The sequence below is a fragment of the Ixodes scapularis genome, unplaced genomic scaffold (assembly GCF_016920785.2).
Source record: "Ixodes scapularis isolate PalLabHiFi unplaced genomic scaffold, ASM1692078v2 PGA_scaffold7__128_contigs__length_106722199, whole genome shotgun sequence".
Taxonomy (NCBI): Eukaryota; Metazoa; Arthropoda; class Arachnida; order Ixodida; family Ixodidae; genus Ixodes; species Ixodes scapularis.
The window spans coordinates 5,314,148-5,337,427 of NW_024609882.1; the positions used below are offsets into that span (position 1 = coordinate 5,314,148).

The following is a 23,280-nucleotide window of genomic DNA, read 5'->3' on the forward strand; positions in this document are numbered from 1 at the left end:
TTTCCGGTATTTTTCTCCTCTACATTTCGTCTTTCTCTTCAGTCCAGTTTCGGTGTGGATTTCGAGCAGTTGCGTTTTTTTACTTTATTAAAAATATACGTGACACTGTTGCAAAATTTTGATTGGGTAGTCTTCTGACAGCATAATGAATCGCCTAATAAAAAAAAAATTAAAACTTTTTTTTTTTGGGGGGGGGGGGGGGTGTATCTTTAAAAGGGTACAGCAGTGATTTTTTGGGCTACCCCAATTAATTATATTTCCTGAATACCTGGCCTTTACCCTTTTCGATATGCTCCTTAGTGTCGTGAAATAAAAAAAAAAAAAGTTGCGATATCGGCAAATAAAAATGATGCCAAAACCAACATTCAAATACACCAGCGCTTTGCAGTACCGTGGCGTCAGTGAGGCAGCCTTGCCAGTGGAGCAGGTACTCTTAAAAATGGAGTATGCCGAGCGTTTGTTTCGCGCTACTGCGCGGGTGCTGGGGCGAGCTTACAAAGCATTCACTTGGCACCCTGAAACCGCTTGTAATCACTTGGGGACGAATCGCACAGTTCAAAACGTGAACCCCTGCCTGCCGCTGGAGCCCCTTTATTCGTGGTTGCCAGTAAAAAAGTGACAATTCAATAACATGGCAAAAAAAAAAAAAAAAATATTGTCCAAATACTTGGGATACTATTTCCACGATGTTCATTGGTGTGTTACGTAAATTTTCAGGCAAATCGTGGAACCATGGATAAAACACCGGAGTATCCTTTTAAAGAGGAAAACATCATGGACCTTCCACAACATGCAGCAAATGCTTTACCTAGTATTTATATCTCAGACTCCAACCTCTCTGATCCGAATTATAATGGCCCAGATTTCTGGCGGACCCTTTTTAACCCCCGAATTGAAAACAAAACAAACAAAAGCTCATCTTGACATTTAGCTAGCCATCTCAAAGGCCTCCCATTTTCAAAACCCATAGCTCTCCAAGACGGACACTCAACCAGCGGGTGATAAGAATTGCCGCAGACGATATGTATACCCGAGAGTTCACCGGGGAAACACCTCCCACACAAATATTCCTAACATCCCTCCAGATTAAGTATCAAACATAAAATATGCTGTACTCAGGCAAACTGGTAATAGAACATTCGGCGGTAATCATGGCACCCACGAAGCTATCTTGCCCGTTCACGCGATATGTCCTGAAGGTCTGCGGTGATCTGAAGCAGTACCTGCCCCAGGTACACGGTCCGGCCGCCCCGACCGCGATTTATAAATGAACCAGGTTTGCCAGATCATTTTAGCCAAGATTCGGCTACCTCCCCGACTCGGAAAAATTTGGTATCCTGCGAATATCGACACGGCGAACGCCGACACTCCAAGGGGCCAATGACAACAGGCGCGGATCGTATACTCACCGTCATTCTGCGTTGAAACCCGATTGCAAAGGCACTCCGCTAACCTTGTGCCGCTCCTGCATTCTTCGAGGAATCTCGGAGAGGAACGTGATTCGACATAGAGGAGGTTTCGCGAGCCGATGTTTGACAGGAAATAGGATAGGTGCGTACGCGATTCCTTGGACTTCGGATTGCGCCGTCATCGTGCACAGAGTGCAATGTGAGCGTGGGGTGACGAGCTCTCAATAAAGCACCGAGCGAACTTCATGCGTCGGCATGAGACGATTGCGGGTTTTATGACGCAGCAGCAACAACGGCCCTATTCATGGCAGCAAACATCAGGACTCAAGAGACGTTAATGTCGGTGAGAGGAGGAGACATGTCGAATTAAAGGGACACTTTACCGGCGCGCTCCCCTTCGTGTTCAAGCACCGGCAAGCGACTACTCATAGCGAAGAGTACAAACTATAGTCGGTGACAGGTCAAGAACGAAGTGGAAGCTCCGCCCACATCTTTCCACTTTAACAGAGGGAACGCCGGAGAGGAGGTCGCCTTCTCTCCAGCGTTCGCTCCGCTAAAGTGCAAAGAGGTGGGCGGAGCTTTCACTTCGTTCTTGACCTGTCACCGACTATAGGCTCAAATCGTTTCATGGTCCCTTTTCACTTGCCCTTTGAAAACGACTAGGCCTATTACTCAAGCTTAAGGACAGCGACGCACCCTTTGTCCTTCACCCCTTGTCCTTTTGATTTAGGGGGTGCACTGGACGCCATATCCGAGTGCGTTGTTCACCGCGCGTGCTCAGAAGGAGCACACACTTATAAGGAGGATTCACAGGCGGCCATAGCTGTGTGCGCGACTGCTGAGTACGTGCTGACGGTGAGTTTCCACCGTTCTTTTGCAACGTGCATCCCACACAATCAAGATTGCCGGTCTTGGCAGCCGGTAAAATGTTGTCTTTCAGAAAACAATTAAATTATATTGTCATTGCTTTTAGGAAATATCATCCGCACAATATTCGCATCTTCAATCCTCCGTCGCACACGTAATTCAATTTGAAACAGCCCAACTGCTCGGATTGCACCTGCAAAACACACGACGTTTCCGTTGGCAACAGCGGAAGCTCTGACGTAACGTCGTGCAAAAAGAGCCACGACAGCTCTTGAGTGTTGTCAGAAAAATAACTTCGTTCTAAGAAAGACAAGAGATACGGTGTTGAGAGAAGCTCAATTCTTCGACGATGATATTTGTTTGTTTGCACCATCAATCATGTTGATCGAAACCGGGAACAAGTCAACGCCCGCAACTCTAACGTTACCATGGCTGATGTGACGTCAAGACATAACCAGCCATGCATACCTCCGAAATGTGGCGTGAAGTTTCGTATTGATGTTCATAATTGATTTACCGAATATTGGGGCGTCTTTTAATGAAATAAATATCATATCTGACCATATTTAGGCCCTCTGTACGTGACCAGCGCAAAAAAATTTAAAAACTTCCGGATATCACCAGACAATCCTTTTATTGCGAGCTCGTTCTAAGCGTGCGCTCTAAACAGCGCCCTCAAATCTATAGAGTCCAGTGAATATCCCTCGCAGGCTGTCAATACCGTAGTTACACGGGAGCACTTAACCGCAGTTAATTATGACTGAGGTCAAACTTAACTGTCCTAAACCACAAATATTGCCAACAGCCAAGTATACCCTAGCTACAACTATTAACGGCAAGATGTTTTGGTGGCGCCCTGCTACGGTTCCCTCTCGTGACGTCATTACCTTGCTAACAACAAGGTCGATGGTGTTTGTAATGACCATGGTAGATGCTGGAAATTATAGCGCTCTGAAACCAGCACTGCAAAAACCGTCAAGGTTGAGGTTCCTTACATCAATCTTATTTCCGTCAGTGAGAAATCCTTTTCTGACGTCATAGTCAGCATTCGGCCAATCGTGGAAGGCCGACCACAGCGACGCTTTCGATCATGCACGTCACCAATATTATATGCACGTTGCAAAAGAACTGTGAAATCTCGCCGTCAGCACGTACTCAGCAGTCGCGCACACAGCTATGGCCGCCTGTGAATCCTCCTTATAAGTGTGTGCTCCTTCTGAGCACGCGCGGTGAACAACGCACTCGGATATGGCGTTGTGAATAGTACTTTTTATTTACAACTGTTGGAGTGCCGCAAAATTGTGTACCTGTGACACGGAGTTCCTGGGCACCAGGTGCAGCCCGGACGGCAGCGGGTCATCGGGGTCTCCCTGGGCTGAGCAGTAGATGAGCGACGAGCCGGCGTTCACGATAGACTCGTACCGCTTGCCGGCGACCGCCGAGGTCTTCCTGCGAAGCATCAGGTACCGGTGATTCCCCGCACCCGGAGCCCGGAGGGCCGGCTGGGCGCCTAGCAGCCACAGGGTCTCGTCGGCCGAGGTCATGAGACCTCGGCAGCGACGCCGGGTGCGGCCCCCAAACGCCTAACCCATCCCTGGGTGACGCAAGCTCCCCCCACGCACAACCTCCTCGTCTTCTTCGCTTTCACTAAAACCGTTCCATTGTTTACAAGAAGGCCGTATATGTGAGGAATCGATGGCCGAGTGTGTGAGTTTGCGCAAGTTCTTAGCTCGTGGACTGTAAAGCTCGCGCTGCAGAGTTCAGGGATCCTGGGTCCAATGTTTACTCCTGCTACGATGGCAACTGCCAGAAGTCCCTTTGTGGAACGGGAGAATGAAGTTGAACAAATAGAGCGTCGAAGACTGATCAACCTCAAGGAAACATTAGAAGGATCAAAATAAGGAAAATATGAGAGAAGCAAACAAGAATTTTTTCATTTTTAAACGACAACGATGACGAAAAAAAAAAAAGTTTTATTATTTGCTTTTATTTTCTTTTATTTTTTTAAGAATAAAAATATTACTAATCATATTTTCCCGAGACTCATGTTTTATAACGAAAAAAATCAAAATGAACTAGAGTGGGAACCCCCGTTTATTTCTCCTCGTTCTTTAAAGAAAAAAAAATTAACCGCGTTGTTGTTGTTGCTTTTTCTGAGAAAAACAATATATGAAAGCGGCAATTCAAAGCTAAACGCCACATGCGTCAGCCATCAGGTAATTACCGCTTCAATGAGAGGGGCAAAAAACAAACGACAGCCTCGTGCACCTGCTATTGAAGCTGCAGCCCCATACGAGTAACAAAACATATTTTAAAAAGTACTACGTTGTTTATGCCGAAGGGTGTATTTATGTATACGTAAATGGATAGAATGTGGACCGATCTCATATGTCAGTTTGGCTACGCCACCGCCACCGGGATGCGTCGAGGGAGCCTTTGCCGTCATCGCACTGATCGGAGCTGTGCAAAATTCTTGGCATTTTTCTTTTTTTTTTTTTTTTCACTTTACATTTGAGCGTACTGGTGGTGACTAATATCACTGGACCCTGGGAAAATAGTGCCAAGCTCCCCTATGGTCGCCATTTTGGTTGATCTGTCAGTAGCAGCGCCAACCACGCGTTTACTGCCGTTTCTCTCCCTGTGCATAAAAAAAAAAATTGCTTTTTTTTTTGTAATTTATACTGATAAAATATAAATATAGGAAATACTTCATCTAAATACCCCTCTTGTAAAAAAATTGCACTCAGCAATTGGTTTTATTTTATGCCAATTTTTCTTACACTCTATAGGGGCTATTCACTGGACGCCATATTTGAAGGCGATGTTTAGAGCGCATGCTCAGAACGAGCACACATTGATAGCCTGCTAAGACCGCCAATCTTGATGGTGCGGAATGCACGTTGCGAAAGAACTGCAGAACCTTGCCGTCAGCGCGCGCTCAGCAGTCGCGCACACAGATATGGCCGACAGTGAATACTCCCTATAAGAGCGCTCGGAAACATCCCGTATATTTGAGAGAAGTTTGGCACTCACAGAAGCGCTTGTTCGCAGTCCACGTCGATCTTGGGCATGACCAGGCAACCGACGAAGAATCTGCAAAACAATCGGAGCGTCTTCGAACAAATCCCATTGCAACGACACACTCTCGCACGCTTCGTTCCCAGGGTTCAATTATCCCCCGCAACTCGCCCGTGCAAAGGCAAGGCATACACTTTGCGCGACATCTGCAAACTAGAGGACAAGTATTCAATGGGGAGGTGGTACACGAGTATACTTACCGAGAGAATTCGACAGGAAAATATACGAGTTGTTCCCGAAACCACAGCTGCGGCAACCTGTAGATCTGTGCCCATAACCCATTTGTTCACCCCCTTTTTTTTTCTCTTTTTTTTTTATTTTATTGTTACGATACATACACGTACTGCTCGCTAGTTCGCTCTGTACGACGTGTAACAAACGAAATTCATATGTCAGAGGGTGTGGTAAGGTTTCAAGCGTGGGCGGGTGTCCGTATGGTAATTCTGTAGTTTTCCAAAGCCTCCTCCACCATAGTAGCTCAATCCAGACGAATCCAGATCGCGCAAAGCATTGTTGTAGGAAGCGTTGCAACATTTTTTTTTTCCCACTGCATATTACATGTGTAAACACGATAACCGATCTCGCGTACAAAAATATGCCCCCCCCCCCCCCCCCCAAATCCCCCTTTTCCCCTTTTCTTTAAATGTTGTTAAGGGCGGTGTTTGTTGAGAGGGTAATACAGAGTGCAAGTTTGTCTTTTAATCGTCTGCTAGAACTTGGCGGTATGCGCTTGCGCCGTGCCTGCTTCTCGCACAGAAGTTACACGTTGACGTCAGAACGATAAGCTCTGCTTGAAAGGACAGTGCGTAGATCTCAATGCTAGCTGCATTGAGGTCTACGCACTATCCTTTCAATCGTGGCCAATCAGAGCTCTGCGTTGACGTCAACGCAACCCCTGCCCAAGACGCTGACGAGCACGCGCTCCTCGTAGGAAAATAGAACGGCAACACGTACCGGTTACGCTCCTTTCATGTATATACGGTGACAGGGTGGTGGATATAGTATACGTGTTCTCCGAGCCAATCAATCACTCGCCTTTTTCATTTGAATTCTACCCCACTTCATGCGCGTGATTATGCGCAGCGAGCGTGATCACGTGGTGTATAGCCGACAGCCGACCTAGTGAACGAACAGATAAAATTCCACCGCCCTTCGGCACACTGGCGTTTCAAAGGGAGCAATAAAGAAGTTTACGGGACCTCCTTTTTACGTGAATGGATCATTCCAGATGCCCTAATAAGCGTTCTTTAAAACCTAAAATTATGCTCGTGTGCTGCCCTATTGCTATATTAAAAACAACATAAAATATTGCGCGCGATTTTTTTTTCTTCTCGGGGTGCTAAAAAGAAGGGCCGTGTATTAAAACGTTTATTCGCGTTTTAATAGGGAAATGGGCCTTGCATGATCGTCATCTTGGGTTTCACGTCGCCACGAAAAGACAAACTCGAAACCAAGGCTGACAAGGCTCGTGCCGCTTCGAATTACAAGGTCCCATATTCCCTTGTAATTCAAATTCAATTCAAACAATTGTAATTCAATCCAAACAAATGTACCTCAGTGGCGTAGCTAGAGGCGAAGCTTATATTATGGGGTTTTCACTAAAATTGTGGAAAGTGGTGGAAGCTTTCACTCAAATTGTGGAAAGATGGGTTCAGCGAAGGCTGGTGGAAGCTTTCACTAAAATCTTTTCAGACACTCTTTCGTTGGTTCGACATGAGCCATGCGAGGAAGCTCGCCACTCGCAGCATGGCCTGCAGGCTTTCCTGCACGCGCGCCTGGCGCGCGCGTCCATGGAGCAATATTGCAGCGTCATGCTGCTTGCTTTTTCTTAATACGCGTTGTCATTTTCTTGTGAACAGTACAGCAGAAACTGAGCGAAATACGAGACAGAAAAATTAGCAGGGTCTCTATACGTTATCCCTGAGACGACTTCCGCTGTAAACGTGATAGCGAACCTCCGGAAGACAGCGCGCTCTCTGACGACGCAGTTTTGGCGCCGTTCCATTCGCTCACTCGGATCGTGGCGTGGGCTGCGGTCCGGGACCGACGACGTCACGATTTCGTCACATGTCGCGCGCGTTTGGCACCACGGGGCGCCCCCGTAGGAGGAGGAGGTTGTTTCCGCGTCGTCCGGTTAAAATATGACGCACTGACATTTATACATGTTTGCAAGTCCGGCTTCAGGTCGCTGCCATCTTGCTGGGCTGGGGTGCGCGTGGACGCGACATAATCCGATTACGAAGCCTTGCTAAGGCGTCGTAATCAGATTATGGCCGTGCCCAGGAGCGCACCCCACTGAGCAAGATGGCGGCACCCTGAGACCGGACTTGCAAACGTGTATAGCATCCTCGATCATCCGCACCGGTGCGCACCGGGGCACTGAGGTGCGCCCCTTCATCTTCGATCAAGTGCACCGGTGCGCACCGGACGTCCTCGATCAACGAAGCGCACCCTCCCGGTGCGGCTTTTCGTTGCCCCGACGCGCACCAAGAAAATCGGCGGTGCGCCGGGGGGCAGTCCCATCAGCGGGAATCGAGAAGATGGCGGGAGTAGCAGACGCGCAGACTATCGAGATGGCGATCTTGCAAAAACGAACACGCCTCGCAGCTGCACTTGATGATTTCCTCGGGTCTTCTGACGTCGAGACGACGAGCTTCCCACCATCGCCGCGATTATGGGCGATTGCTGCAGTGGCAAGGAGCGCCCGAAAAGCACGAACTTCGTGGAAAGCGGCGCGAGGCGTTTCGATGACAGCGAGGTACGGCTATTATCTGGTGTTTCGTTTTCTTGAACCATTAATGGATGGCCAACATATACATGTGGAATTGTCACCCATTTCGTGACCCCATCGACAGTCACGTCCACGATGTTTATTTCTGTGGGACCGTCAAATCCGCGAGTAAAACAATAGAAGAAATTGACAGCAGACGGGCATTGTGCGCTGACCTACGCAAGCAAAAACGAACAAAACGCGAAGTGACGCAAGGTGGAGCTCGCCGCGGTGCGCCGGCGCGGCGCAGTTTGTCCTCGATGTTGCACCGACATCGCGCTGCACGACCGAGGAGCGCTGTGCACTGTGCTGGTTTCAGGGCGATTCCGGTGCGAGTTGATCGAAGATGCTATTAGTGACTCTCTCCGTGCCCGCTGGGTTGCCCGAACCACAAGAGACGTGGAAACCGCAAAAAAAAAAAAAAAGGGTAGACGCTTAAATAGGATTTCAGGACCCCTTTAAGAAACGCAGGGCATCGTCGTGCATCTCATTATCGATCCGCAACCAATCGGATTGCAGCATTTATAAGGTGTGAACACGACGAACACCATGACATTGCGTTTTCGAAGCGGAGTGGTCCCCATCGGCTCGTAGCGTCGGCTGTGCCCGGACTTGAGGTGAAGGGAAGTGTAATAGGGAGTCTCTCTAATAATAATCGTAGGCTCAGACTGTCGTTGCACATATATAAAATTTCCCGGTGGTTGACAAGAAGGAAACGTTGTGCTGGGGATTTTGAACGGGCGAATCGCACGACAGATGGATACGGTTGACGCTGGCATTTCGGCCCCGCGCTTGTTCCATTGCGCGGCAGCTGGCATTGGAGGGGAGGGTGTAAAATACTGATACAGGCAGTTTTTAGTGGAGCAGCTAAAGTTTATGCGAGAACCCTGCACAATTTAACTGGGCAAGAGAGGGGGTTAGAGAGAGAGACATTACGTCGAGAGTGAACGAACTATGCCGAAATTGCCGCCGCGTCGCTACGCTCATTCTCGAGTAAATACGTTAGAATTTAGTGCAGGTGTTCCAACTCGGCGAAAGACTGGGATTCAAACCTCGCAACGGTCGTTCTCCCGGGCGTCGGCGCCTTTCGGATGCAGCCGCCAGAACTTCCCCCGATCGCTGCCTCCGGTCCACCTACTGCTCGCTCTGCGTTCGTGAAATCTAGACCTTACACTGACGCTCCATGAGCCAGGACAATACATTTTAAGGCATTTAATCGCGCAATAATAATTGAAAAAGAAAAACACTTTTGAGTGATTTGTTTGAAAGACATCTATTTGCTCTTTTTGTTCGAGGAATACGAGAAGGTATTGTGTAAGCGCATTAATCTTCGCTTCAAATTCGTCTTTTGTTCTCTGTTAACTAGGTGGTTAGCTGAAACAGCTCTCGTATCGTTTTTGATCAAAAAAAAATTTTAAAACGTACAGAATAAAGGTAGTACACACTCTACTTCTCAAATCGCCGGGACGTGTCAGAAGCTTTTGGATGCCCTAAACAAAAAAGCTTGTCGCCCCGGTTCTTGGTCCTCTCATCACGAGCTCAACAAGAGCGTCAGTCGCCACGGAGCAGACCTGAACCCCCGTCATGAAAAACGTCTGTTCGTCCTTCCCGAAAACTTGGTGCAGTTTCTTTATAACAATGTGAAAACCCCTTTTTGGGGGGAACGCATCCAAAAGTTTGTACCCACGTCATAATAACTCCCTAAGAACGAAGTGGAAGCTCCTGCCGCCTTTTTCCACTTTAGCAGAGCGAACGCTGGGAGGAGGCGATCGACCTATGAGCTCCAGCGTTTCTTGCTTTCGCTCCACGTGCTCCGATCTACGGTTCACCCAGATATGTATACGAGTTACTTCTACCTAGTTACTTTTTTCGGTAACGAGTAACGTATTTAGTTACATTTTTTTTTTTTTTTTTTTATAAAAGGAACGAGTAACAACGTACTTAGTAACTTTGAAGACCAAGTATCGAGTAACGGTATTTCGTTAGTTTTGAGCAGTATACGTGTACAACAGCGTTAAAATGGCCTCGTTCGAACTCTAAACTGCGTGCTGATCAATTGCGACAAAGACAGATGGGCAACCCGAAAAACAACTGAACAGTACGACAGTATAGCCACGTTTATCGCTGAACACGTCAGTCGAGCTCTGCAGCTGGGCACATGTGCTTCACCCAGCGAACATAATTATAAGGTTCTTTATTTGAACCATCTAGAATCGTGTACAGATCGAATGCTAAAGCGGAGGTTGCCAACACGGGAAGGCACAAAACCCATTGCCAACGTGGCACTTTAAAAGCAGAGAGAACAACAGAGAAAGGGAATTCCCAGATTCACCACCTCTTTCTGAAACGCAACACTGTCGCTCCTCCGAGCGCGTCAGTAGAACGACTCTTCACCGTCGCCAGAGACGTGTTTTCAAGCCAGCGGGGAAACATAACTAAAGAAAACTTCGAGAGGCAACTATTACTGCTTAAGCGCGACGACTTCTGAAAAGAATACAATTAACTATGAAACAAAAGCAGTTGTGTATTTGGTCGCCAAAGTAACGAGGAAGGTAACGCGTTACATTTGAGGTCGTGTAACTCAATCCTTTTGAGTATCGGTAACGAGTAACATATTTAGTCATTTTTTGAGCTAGTAACAAGTAATGGTATTTATTTACTATTTTTTAGGTAACGTGTACATGTCTGGCACTAGCACACTCGGCCACCGATCCCCCCGCTATTCCTCAACATGTTTGGGACCATCTCATTAATGCCCAGCACTTGGAAGTGCTGCAGTTTGCTAACAATGACAATACAAATCCTGAAATCATTCAATTACAAACTACCTCACGTGGCAACTTAATGTTTGCGCAAATCCGTCAAAGTCAACTCCACACCTGTCTACACGACAAACCAGTTACAAAAAAAAAAAACAAAAAAAAAACTCAAGTTATAAAAATAACGAAGATTTTACTAGATAGTTTTTTGAGTTTGGTATACAGAGTGATATTGTTTTATTCGAAGCAGATTCTTAGAAAAGGCGTCTTTACTGCTAAATGAATGCCGCCTTCACCGTATGTCTCTCGAGCTCGGCGGATATTCGAGAAGCGAAAACATCACAGACTGAGGAATAATTAATTAAAATACGTGAATTAATTCTTTTGTTTGTTTACAGCGGAGCTGTTAAGGGATAGTTTCACTAGTATAGTGTCCGTCAGCAAACAAATGATGACACTAAACTCTGGACAGCTACCGCCATGTATGAGCGACGGCGGCAACCAGACAATTAGCTTGCCGGTTCTCTGGTTGCCGCCGTCGCTCATAGATGGCGGTAGCTCACGATTATTTGTCGGCGGGGGAGGTATGAGATCATGACGATCTGTACGTCACGAAGCCGTCACCTTTACAAGCGACACGTGGTCAGCGCTTCCGGCGAACTTGGAACTTTCAGTTTCGGAATCGGACGATAGAAAGGGAAGAAAATAACAACGGAAATCTCCAAACCAGTTCTTTTCTTCTTTTTCTTTTTGTGTTTGTGTAAGTTAGTTTCGCTAAGGTGCCTTCATGTACGCTGGCATCACCCTAAACAGAAGGACATTGAGGCACCCTGGGGTGGAGACATCTGGCCATTTTGTCCCACTTTTTTATTTTTCTATTTTGTTCAGAATCGCGTGAAAGTTTGTGGCTATTAGCGGCGAGATGTTTTGGTAGCGCTTTCCTATGGTTCCCTCTCGTGACGTCATTACCTTGCGAACAACAAGTTCGATGGTGTTTGTAAATAGCATGGTGGAAGCTTGAATTCATTGCGCTCTCAAAGCAACACTGCCAACGCCGTCAAAATTAAAGTTCTTAGATTCCTCTTATTTCCGTCGATGATAAATCCTTTGCTGACGTCAGAGTCAGCATTCGGCCAATCCTAGAAGGGAGACCACAGCGACGCTTTCGGTCGCGCACGTCACCAATGGCGACATTTTGTTTTCGTCGATTTCATTGTATTTTAGCCGTGAGCAGCGTCGCTGTGATCGGCCTTCCACTATTGGCGGAATGCGGACTATGACGTCAGCAAAGGATTTCTCATCGACGAAGATTAGAGGAATGCAAGAACTTCCATTTTGACGGTGTTGGCAGTGTTGGTTTCACAACGCGATGATTTCCAGCTTCCATCATGCTCATTACAAACGCCATCGAAGTTGTTGTTCGCAAGGTTATGACGTCACAAGAGGTAACCATACGAGGGCGCCACGGAAACATCTCGCCGCTAATACTCCGTCTGATGAGTATGAGACGGAGTATTAGCGTCTCATGAGTATGAAACGGGGTATAGTTAAACGTTTGCGTTTCAGATTTGCCTTTCTTTCACGAGCACTCGCGGAAGGAAAGCAAATCTAAAAGCCATGCGCCCACGTCTATGCCTTTGCCTTTGTACCAGTTTAAAATGATTGAGTTTCCCTTCCATTTTTCTTTCATTTTTTGTCGTTGTAGATACAGTACAATGAGAATGTTTTTGGCGTTTTGTGTCGTCCACAACGATTCAATATGATGCGAACAAGGACGCGCGAAATAAGAGCATTGACGGAAACGATCGATGGCAGTTCCTTCCGGCTTGCAGATGTTTCTAAAAGTTTTAAATGAGGATTGCGTGCCGACGAGCGTGTCTTTTGTCTAGAACTAAAAACATCGAAATCGAGAGGGGCCCATTGCCGGAGCGAGTCGATCAATGATTCAAAGATTCGAAGTAGATGCATGGGCATGTTTCAGCAATAAAAATTGAAGTTTTCTTATTAGCTACGTTATGCACCGATGTTCAAAACAACGAGAACCCAGTCCCGTTGTGATGGTCAACGTAAGTTCGCGGCTTTCTACCATTACGAAGGAGGTCACGATTAAGAAAAACCGATAGAACCAACCTTTCGACAAATTTCAGAAACACCCAGCGGCGGAAATGAGCCTTCAACTAAACGTTGTAGATTATAGCGAGTTTTAGTAGACCGTGTTTCCCGCTCCGCTGAGCCCCTCCGCTACCCGGAACTCTACAGCCAAGGCCATCGGCGCGCAGGCGCAGTGGCGGTTTCTTCCTAGCGGAGGGTTAGCGGAGCGGGAAACACGGTCTACTAAAATTCCCTAATAGGGAGTTTTAGTAGACCGTGTTTCCCCCTTCTTCCTAGCGGAGGGTTAGCGGAGGGGGAAACACGGTCTACTAAAACTAGTTTTAGTAGACCGTGTTTCCCGCTCCGCTAACCCTCCGCTAGGAAGAAACCGCCACTGCGCCTGCGCGCCGATGGCCTTGGCTGTAGAGTTTCGGGTAGCGGAGGGGCTTAGCGGAGGGGGAAACGCGGCCTACTAAAACTCGCTAATAAAGTCAAGTCAACGTTACCTTTGCAAGATACCAGCATTAGGATAAATTAACTTAAGTAAAGTTACACTATTGGGCCAACAAAAGAGATATGGGCAACGTTTTGACCGTAGCATCCTATCTCACACCAGCCGAATGCCTACCGCCCCTCTTTGGCCTGACCCATACATCCGCCCCTGCATGCGTGCGCGAAACAGAGGTCCTCTGATACTATTCTGCGCTTTCGGTTGTTATCCGTGCATCGTATTGCCGAACAAGGATGTCCCGATGACCGGGGGATCGCCGTCGTTGATTCCGGTAGCTCTAATAACATCTGGAAGTAAAATAAGAGAGAGGAAACCGGCGAAGAAAAGCAACCGAACTTTGAGAGACACACGCGTCGAAGGCGTTCAACCGGGTCTCTCGCTCGTTCCTAACCACTCAGTAATAGAGAGTTTTAGTAGATCGTTCCGATACCCCCGATAGCCCCGATAACGATATTAGAGAGTTTTAGTAGATCGTTCCGATACCTCCGATAGCCCCGATAACGATACTATGCATGCGCAAGGGAGGCGGTGGCGGAGTATCGGGTATCGTTATCGGAGTCATGGGAACGATCTACTAAAACTCTACTATGCATGCACAAGGGAGGCGGTGGCGGAGTATCGGGTATCGTTATCGGAGTCATAGGAACGATCTACTAAAACTCTCTAATGAAAAGCCCACCGGCAGCCGTTCCTTTTTTTTTTGTTTGTTTGTTTGCGGCGAGTGCGGTACTTAAAAAAAGGTCCCGGTGCGATATACCGATAAGAAAAAGAAGATGAGGGCCGTCCGAAGAAAGCAGCCGCCTCGCGCACACTTGAGTGGGGGCTCAATGTTCTGGGTCAAGACAAAAAAAAAGTTCCAGATAAGAAAAAAAATAATAATAATAAATTCCGCGAAGCCTGACATTTTCTTTTTCAAAAACTGCCCCAAACCTTTTTTTTTTTTTTTTTTAATTCGGTTTGGGGGTTTCATTTTTCAGGGTTTATCTGTATATAAATATCGAAAACATGGAGTTCCGCATATTTTGATTTATAATTTCCTACAAGTTTGGCGTTTCATTTCAATGTCAATTTTCTGTGTCGTAAAGGAACCACGAAAAACCGGCGTTTATTAGGGCATTTAGCGAGGACATTGGGAGAGGGGGAATATCCCGAGCCTGCTAGAACATGCCCGTGACCCGCTTGTGGAATTTTTAAGTGAATATTTCCTATCTCCCCCCCCCCCCCTCCCCCCTAAAAAAAAGAAGAAAAGAAAAGAAACAAAATCTTTTTCAGCGTTTTGAATTAATCAACTTGTATTGCATGCGTAGGTATTTATCGAACCACATTTGCGATTTTCGCGCAGTTAATATTCTCGCTTTTCAAAAACAGCATGAAAAGACTATCGCATGTTTCGCATTATGTGCGACTTGCGGTTGGTTTCTCGCGCGTGTTCCAGCCTTTTTACAAAAAAGTTAAAATGTATATTTTTTGTTGCGTTTCTTCTACAGAGCCAGGGTTTGCACACTCTATCTTAATGAGAGTCCTGGAGCGACCTAAAAAAGGTCAATAAAAAATCTCTTTCGTGCAGCAAGCCCCGAACAAGTTACGAACGACAACTTCGATGCCGCACTATCAATCTGTATCAGCTGCAAGCTGGCACCAATGCAAGACACCCCGAGAGAACGCGCTCATTTATTTTAAAATTTCTCGCAAAGACGCTCGACAAATCTCAAGTTCGAGTGCGAGCAAGTTGCAGATTAGCTCCACAAAGCAACCTCCCCTACAAATTGCTTAAATAAAAAAAAAAAAAGTTGCACCCCTCCTTTTTTCTTTTTTTCCCAAATTGTATTCGTCTGTCCGTGCGCGTTCCGCTAAATTTAGCAGGCGAAATTGACGTCACATGACCTAAACACCAATCCGGATTCCCGGCTAAATTTAGCGGGGAAATCGTAGTAACGTGGGAACATGACCTACACACGAAGTGCCGTTTCCCCGTTAAATTTAGAGGGAAAATTGACATCACAAACTCAGTTTTCCCGCTAAGTTTGGCGAGTAAATTGGTGTCACGTGACGCATGCGTCTTCCCTTCTATGTCTTTTAAACAAATTCCTTAAACGCTGCATGTCACGCATCATTCGCGACTGCAGCAAACTATAGGGGGCGCGCTGGTCAGGCAAAATGGCGGACAAAAGGGGGTCGTTTTCGTCGTTCAGAATCCGGACCACCATAAATTGCTTGCACTGCAGCGTAAAGTCTGTGTTACATATGAAAGCAAAGCGATTTTTTGACGGACGGCAGAAACCTTCCTCTAGTCAGTGCGCAGGAATGACATGGCGGAAACATAAAAATAATTACTGGAAACGATGTTTGTTGAACCAAGCAGCGCTAGCAGACGACAGAATCGAAACGACCTCCTCTCCTGAGCTTCTCGGCGTTGCCGCTACGCGGCGTCGGTTTCGCTGGAGTCGCCAATAGGACTTTCGAAATAAAGGACGCTGCTAACTTTGTTCTTACCATACGTTGCCAGCATATATCAAAATGTTCCAAAAGTCACCAGTTGCCACGTTACTTTGTCCTCCGTGACGAACAAACGGTGTCAGACTTTATCGAACTGAATGGAGTCATGCGGGGCGTAGAAAAATTCAGTCACCGTACGACTATCTTCTTTTTCTTTTGTTCGTTGCATTAGCATTGCGCAGGTGTTTTGAAAGTGTCTCCAACCAGCTGCACCGCTCGTCGACAATGGAACCGTCCACGAGATCATTGTTCTCGGTCGCGCCTCCGTCAGGCTAGCCGCTGCGAGGGGAACGCTCTCCTGCTGTTCGTCGACGTCGGCTGAAAAGCAGCTGCAGGTCTCCAGGGCGAGGCAGTCGAAACATTCGAAGGCTCACTACTAACGATACGACAGACAGCCCGCAGACAGTGTAGGAGGCAGTAGCACCTAGAAGACAAGGCCTGCTCCTCTTCCCCTGAAACGTCATCACCAGTGGGTCCACGCAGCCAGCGCGCCTTTCAGCGTCTGACCACGAGCACGACGCCAACACGCGGCGCCGTCAAGACGAACGCGTCTGTCCCTTCGCGACGATTCTGGTCAAGCTTCGGCGTGTTTGGCGACGCTGACGCAAGGCGGGTGACGCTGCACGAGCCCACCACTCGTGATGATGTTTGAAAAAAGAAGCGGGCCTTTTTTCTACGGCGTATTGATGATAGAGCGGAAAGATTCGGTTCAAGAGAACACTCGAGTTCTTATCGCCTATCGGACCGAAAGAGTGCCGTCTGCAATCGGTTAGGCATGCGTTCGACACTCGCTTCTCGCCCACACGGCACACATCTGATACGCGGTGAAGTGCGACAACTCTACCGCGGGTTTCCCAGAAAATAAAGGCACACAAAGAGCATAACGCCGAAAAGAAATCGAAGCTTAGTTTAATGAATTGACCTTCGGACAATGAATTTCGGCAATCAAATGTGTGAAAATTGAAAGAACACGGCAATGAAAACAGCAGGCCACGAAGCACTTGAGATCGAAGTTCGTACCAAGCTTTAAAATTAGGCATCCTTCAGCACCTCGATCAACGACGGGTTAAATCTGAGCTAGTTGGATCGTGCTTGTGGATAAAATTCTACAGGTTCTATCCACAAACACTTTAGTCAATCGCATTCAAGTGTCACTATACAATAGACCGTGATCTAGAAGTTATATCTTCTAAGCGAAGCGTTCGTGTATTGATCGCAAAACACGGATCGGACGAATCGCGGGCTGGGCTTGACTCCGAAGCTCCGAGAAAGCAGACGACGTCTCGGAGATATCGTACGGGATCGCGGATTGTCTTTCCCGCCTCGCAGATACGGACGCTTACCGGGTTCAATGGAGCCGCCTTTTCTTGAGCTGATTTCCCCCGAGTTCTCGGCCGAAAAATTCCTGGGCGCAGTCTCCGACAACGGCTCACGAGTGACCAGTTCGAGTGGCAGATAACCCCCTGTGCACACGAGACCGCGGGTCGGTTGCACCCGGCCCAAGAACGCAAACTTCGCCTCGCGAAGGGCGCCCGCCGTGAAGTAAAAAAAGAGAAGCAGCAATAAAAGCGGCGATGTCTTCGATGCATCTTATCTATCGCGACCGCGGAATCGGTCACTGCATGGTTTCATCCGAGCCGTGTCATCCTTATCCAGATTAGCAACTTCTTTCCATTAGTGCTAGTGGACCCTTGTTCACTAGCACCGATGGAAAGAAAAATTCGAGCAAGTTTGTGGCGCAGTTTCACGGATTCCGAGCGCAGTGAACGGTTCTAGCCGAGGGGTCCGATGGAGCAGCGTCGAACGTGCAAACGTCACGGCGTTTGCTGTTTCTGCGCGCGCTCATCCACCAGGCCATCACTCAAACTGCCCGCCGGGCACTGAGTGGAACGATTAGGGGTAGACTGTGTCTTTACTTACTGTTCGAAAGTGTTCGAAGAGTATAAGTAGAGACAAAAACAGATAGTTTTGAGTCTATACCTCCACCATCTCGCCTGCACACTCCTTGTATTTTCAAAATAATTGAAACAAAAACACGCGCAAAAAATTTGATTGGGCTATATACTTAGTTTCACCTTATGTTGTACCGCAGCGAAGCCTAGAAGCGCGAACTCCTAGCGTTGGCAGCTGCTCTTAAGTCACGAGAGCTTGTGCCGCCGATATGTGCCCCAGAGCAAGGAGCTCGCGCTTGTAGAATTTCCCGCGGTACATCATAAGGTGAAACAGAGTAAAGTTGGTTCGTTGACTTGAAGGACTTAAAAACGCAAAAAACACAGACGAGAAAGAGACACATACGACACGGAGGCGCGAAGTTTCAACAACCGATTTAATCGGGTCAGTCAAACCGGCACACACGCGTAAACGCTCTTGCATATCTTGCCAAATGATTTAATCGGTTGGCAAGATATGCAATAAACGTGATAAAAGCTGTCATTTAAACGCGAGCGACACGCGACAATGCTTAAAACGTTCGTATCAGTTCAACAACGTGTCTACACAAAACTGTTTAGAAAAGAAACTTCCTCGTCATTTAGTAAAATCGAAGGCGTGCTGGCGCAGTTGTCAACCGTGGATTTGATCGAATACTCTTACACTATTCCTTTTTCAGGCTTGTTATTTGGTCTTTTAATAAATTTGGTAAATTCTAAACGAGGATCATACCCGCACCGCGTGCTGTGTACTGCCATAGCCATAGGCTATGGTACTGCAAGATGTCCCCTTCTCTCCCCCCCCCCCCCCCCCCCCCATTTCTTATGAACTGCTAGTAGTGATGCTAAACTATCGATAAATTGTCGAATATCGATACTTTTGCGATAGTCGACTATCGATAGAGCTATCGATAGATTTACTATAGTTGACTATCGAATGTCAGATTTCTATACAACTATCGATACTATCGATAGTTTTGCATCATGCACTAGCAGCGGGTCCCTCTTTGCCTGTTTGTCTTCGAGTTTCAGCCAGATTCAGCGGGCTACCGCATAGTTTACGTTTGCAACAGTGGGGGTCATTTGTTTTTCTTGTTCTGTTTGTTCCGCGGTAGAAAGGGCGACGACTCCGTATGCGGTCCGCGTGCGCGCCGCTGAAGTTTGGCGCGCGTTTGTAGCAGTATTCGCGCGGGGAGCGACGCCTTGTGTGAATAAAATACCACTTAAACTTTTGATATTTTTTTAACTTTTTTTCCCTGAGCGATTTATCTGTTGCCTTTAATTTTGGTATTTTGAAGGAGGTTTTCGCACACGCTGGAAATCAAGCAGGCAGGGTAGCCCGTCCAGTCTTCTACACGAAGCTCAAAGATGTCGTCTGAGCGATGGCAGCTTTTTGCCAGGGCAGCCCGAAGACAAGTGAGAGCAATTTCTCGTTTTATCAGCTTAGAATGAATGCTATCAAAAAACAAAAGGTTCTTTCTTAAACGCGGTTTGCTCAACCAGCACACGTGATCACCCCTAAAAGTAAGCTGCAAACCTAAAAACTGAATGCGCTTGTCCCTGGGAGGCTCCTGGTGAAGTTCAATTCGTCCGACATGGCATCAAACAATTTGACGACCTTTGTAACATCATTAAGACATATCCCCGAGTGATCATCCACAAAACCTAGAAAATCGTCTACATATCTAAAAATTCTAAGCACACGCATCTGATTAAGGCCTTCCAATACCCGTTTGTCCATGGACGCTAAAAAAATATCACGCAAAACTAGGGCTACTGAGGAACTAATACAAAAACCCTCGCCCGTAAAATTCATCGTTTAAGTTGAGAACCGCCGACCGCAGATAAAATTTCAACAACGCTAAAAAGTGGTCACTGTTGCCACCTGCAGAATTTTGAAACCCTATTTCTCCCGATTGATCCATCTTGTCCCGAACAGCACTAAAGACTCCTCCGTGTGGAACCGAATAAAACTTATTCTCTACTACACCAATTGAGAAGGCTGTATGCACTTCGGCAGTCCCATCTGCAGTACTTGCACTATTTAATTTGTAAGGGTGGAAACTGGGACATGGCATTTTATAGCACGAGGTTTCACCGAATGCCATTCCATCAAACCTGTTTTAGGAAACGCCGAATCAAATGCTTCCATAACGCGCCGTTCAAACGTTGCCTATTGTTACCGCTTTTAAAGGTTACATTATTTTTGTTCCTATAAATTGCAGTGTCCGGTATGTGAACACCCGCAGTCTGTATACGAGACTGCATGGCCGTTGCGAGTGTTGTAAATGGTTTCCGGAAATAAGAAAAGGGGGGACGACCCGTTTAGCCTAAAATTGCCTATCTTTACGTTAAACAAATATACAACGTGTCCCCGAAAAAAAAAAAAGAAAACAGCGCAAGCGGTTTGGATTAGAAGTCAAAGTTTCAGAACTACCCGTTATCTGGGCATAGAGTTATTATAATGTACGCTAGAGGTTCAGGTGACGCTAGTATGCTGTGGCAAATGGAAGCAAACAGCAACCAGTCGAAAACTGACTTCCGGTAATGCATTTCTATGGGGAAAAAGTGAGTGTATTTTCTCCCTGCGCTCGATTATAAAGAAAATATCACGAATAATTTGTACGTACTAGGTAGCTTGGAACATTTCTCAGTCCGGCAGAAGAAATTGGCGGTCAGTTAAGGCGTTTCTCTTTCAAATTTTTTGCATTAAAAACGGTGCTAAAACGGCTTCGTACATGCATTTATGTGCACTGTCGGACGCTGTTAGCGCGAACTCGACGTCGGAACCACTGTTGTTTATTTTGTTTCTAAACGATATAGTATCATGCGTTAGGCTATGGTAAAGCAATCGAACGTCCTTTTTTGCTGACGACATAGAACTCCTTTTAAATGTTGAAGACTGTACTTATTGTAATTTATTGCAAACTGATATTGGTGCAATTTCCGAGTGGTGAGAAAAAACGTATTATCGTTAAAACAAAAAAAAAACTAAATTATATTTTTATTTTTTTATTGAGAAGGTGGGACGTTTTCTTTTGCACTTATGAGCTTGAGGCAAACGTGATAGATCGTGTTTCTCTGGTAAGAGACCTTGGAGTCTATATTGATAGTACTCTATCATTTACTGCGCACGTTTCTAAGATCACTGGTTCAACAATAAGAAACGTGGGAAGAATGACCACTTCGGTCAAAAGCAGGCATTTATTCTTTCATTCGGTCTGTTGCAGGCGCCTCAGTTATCAAGTTCTTTCAGTTCACCATTATCTGTATAGTGCGTCTTTTCTGTAGCCTTGTATACGCTCAGGACTTGAATTCGGTTCAATTAGCTGCAATTCACTATCCTTAACACAAGTTGAAATGATTGAGCGTGTGCAGAAGAAATTTATGCGAATTATTTATGACCGATACATTGGTCGGAAACTGTTTTTTGGTTACGATTTGTTGCTGTCTTTGTTTAGCCTTGAAAGGCTATCAACGATGAGGGCTGTTTGAGACGTTCGTTTTCTTCATAAGGTAATGCATTGTACTGTTAAAACTGAAAGTTTACTTATGAATATAGACTTTCATGTTCCCCCCAAAGCTAGTCGCCATTTTTTTTACAGTTTATCCTACTAGAATTTGTTAATCATCGCCATTATGTCGTATGCAGCCTGCCTTTAATGTTATATGCGATTGTGACGTAGATATTTTTCTTGATTTTGTTAGTTCCAAGTCGGCCTTGCAAAAGTTTATTTTAGCCAACCAAGAGTTGGTGTAAGGTTGTATTTGCTCTACCAACTTGAATTTCTGTCCTCACAAATGGATGTGTAATTTTGCGCCTGTTTGTATTTTAAATAGTGTTGCTGTGAACACGAACTCACAGTGCACCACACAAAAGGCGTTACAGCAGTTTGTGGGCACTAAAGAAAAATGAAACGTTACTATTATTATTACATATTAAAGCCCACGTGTTTCAATTTTGAAGTTTTGAATGTTTTTAACCAGCTCGCAAGGATGCAAGATGGGGTCATTTTCATATAGCGACAGGACCGGTATATTAGCGATATACAAGCACCGCCGGAATGCTGGCTAAACCTGAACACACTCTATATTCCTTTCGATTGTTATTTTGCTTAGAATCGTCGCTTGTTTTTACACGCCAGCTGTGGAACACAGGTTTGGGCCTAAAATATAGCGAAGTTAAACATCGTTCATTGATGAAGACAAATGCGCTAACTAAAGCAATTACACTTTTACAATGTTAATAAAGATATATACTATTCGGTACGACCCAAATAACAAAAGTGTTCCACGTATGAAATGAGAATTACTGCGCAGGCGAACTGGTGAAACGATTATAGTGAAATAAAAAAAAAACAACTCTAAAGCGCGAGACACATGGACGGCAGAATCGTCCGATCCGACGTCCGATCCGACAGTCCGAACGCCGCTCCAAATCGCCGTACAGTTTGAAACACACGCTTCCGACCTTGCATGCGACACGACGATCCGTTCGGCTCCGCCCAGGAGGTCCAAGCACACTAGCGGAGGTCCGCGATTATAGATCCCTGGTCCCAGATTGACGGTTTAGATCGCACGACCGAAGTTAGGAACTTGTTCTCGTTAGCGCGTGCATTCTTTGCCGGGGCCATCTTTCTCGAATGGGTCAGCGGGATTCACGCGTCCGGCTTCCCGTCGCCCGTCCCGTTTTCTTGTTCGTCCCGCCAGACCCAGTACGTCATCATGCCGTTCGCGCTACCTGTGCTGTCATTGGCTGGACGCATCCGACAATCCGTCCGCCGTACGAAATTATCTGGCCCGTTGGACGCACGCCGGATCGCCGATCCGACGTCTGAAGCGACCAAATTTTTCAGATCAGGCAGTCGTATTGCCGGATCGGACGTCGGATCGGATGGATTTTCGCGCATGTGTCTCGCGTTTAAGACAATGAACGAAAAAAAAGGGGACTATAAGAGGTATTCACTGGGGGCCATATTTGAGGGCGATGTTTAGAGCGCATGCTCAGACCGAGCTCACATTAATAGCCTGCTAAGACCGGCAACCTTGATGGTGCTAAATGCACGCTCTAAAAGGACTGCGGAAGCTCGCCGTCAGCACGCGCTCAGAGCAGCGCACACGGATATGGCCGCCAGTGAATACTCCCTATTGTCCGGCGAAGAGACAAAATGCGCGCGCGTTTTCCCATGGAAATGCACAGGAGCACCGCAAAAGGCTCGAGGTACACCTAAGCACTTCTTACGAGTTGTGAATGCGAAAGCATGCATGTCGTTCTTCGCGCCGCGGCCGTAGCGCTTCCCTCTCTCCCTTCAAGGAGCGTCTGCATGAGTAGGCTGAACTGATAGTGCGCTTCTTCGCGAGGCTCCCCTTG

At 46.6% G+C, this 23,280-nt stretch overlaps 1 protein-coding gene across 1 annotated transcript in view; it reads right to left on the reverse strand.

Moving 5' to 3' along the window:
- Positions 1-17,755, reverse strand: part of LOC8039982 (zinc transporter 2) — a 47,549-nt gene extending 29,794 nt beyond the window's left edge. Inside the window, exons 1-3 of the mRNA XM_040207720.3 lie at positions 17,325-17,755; positions 5,310-5,369; positions 3,584-3,725 (exon numbers count right to left, since the gene is read on the reverse strand). Of these exons, the coding sequence (XP_040063654.2) occupies positions 3,584-3,725; positions 5,310-5,347 (180 nt within the window). The 5' untranslated portion in view covers positions 5,348-5,369; positions 17,325-17,755. The remainder of the gene's footprint in view (positions 1-3,583; positions 3,726-5,309; positions 5,370-17,324) is intronic.
- Positions 17,756-23,280: the final 5,525 nt, after the last annotated feature.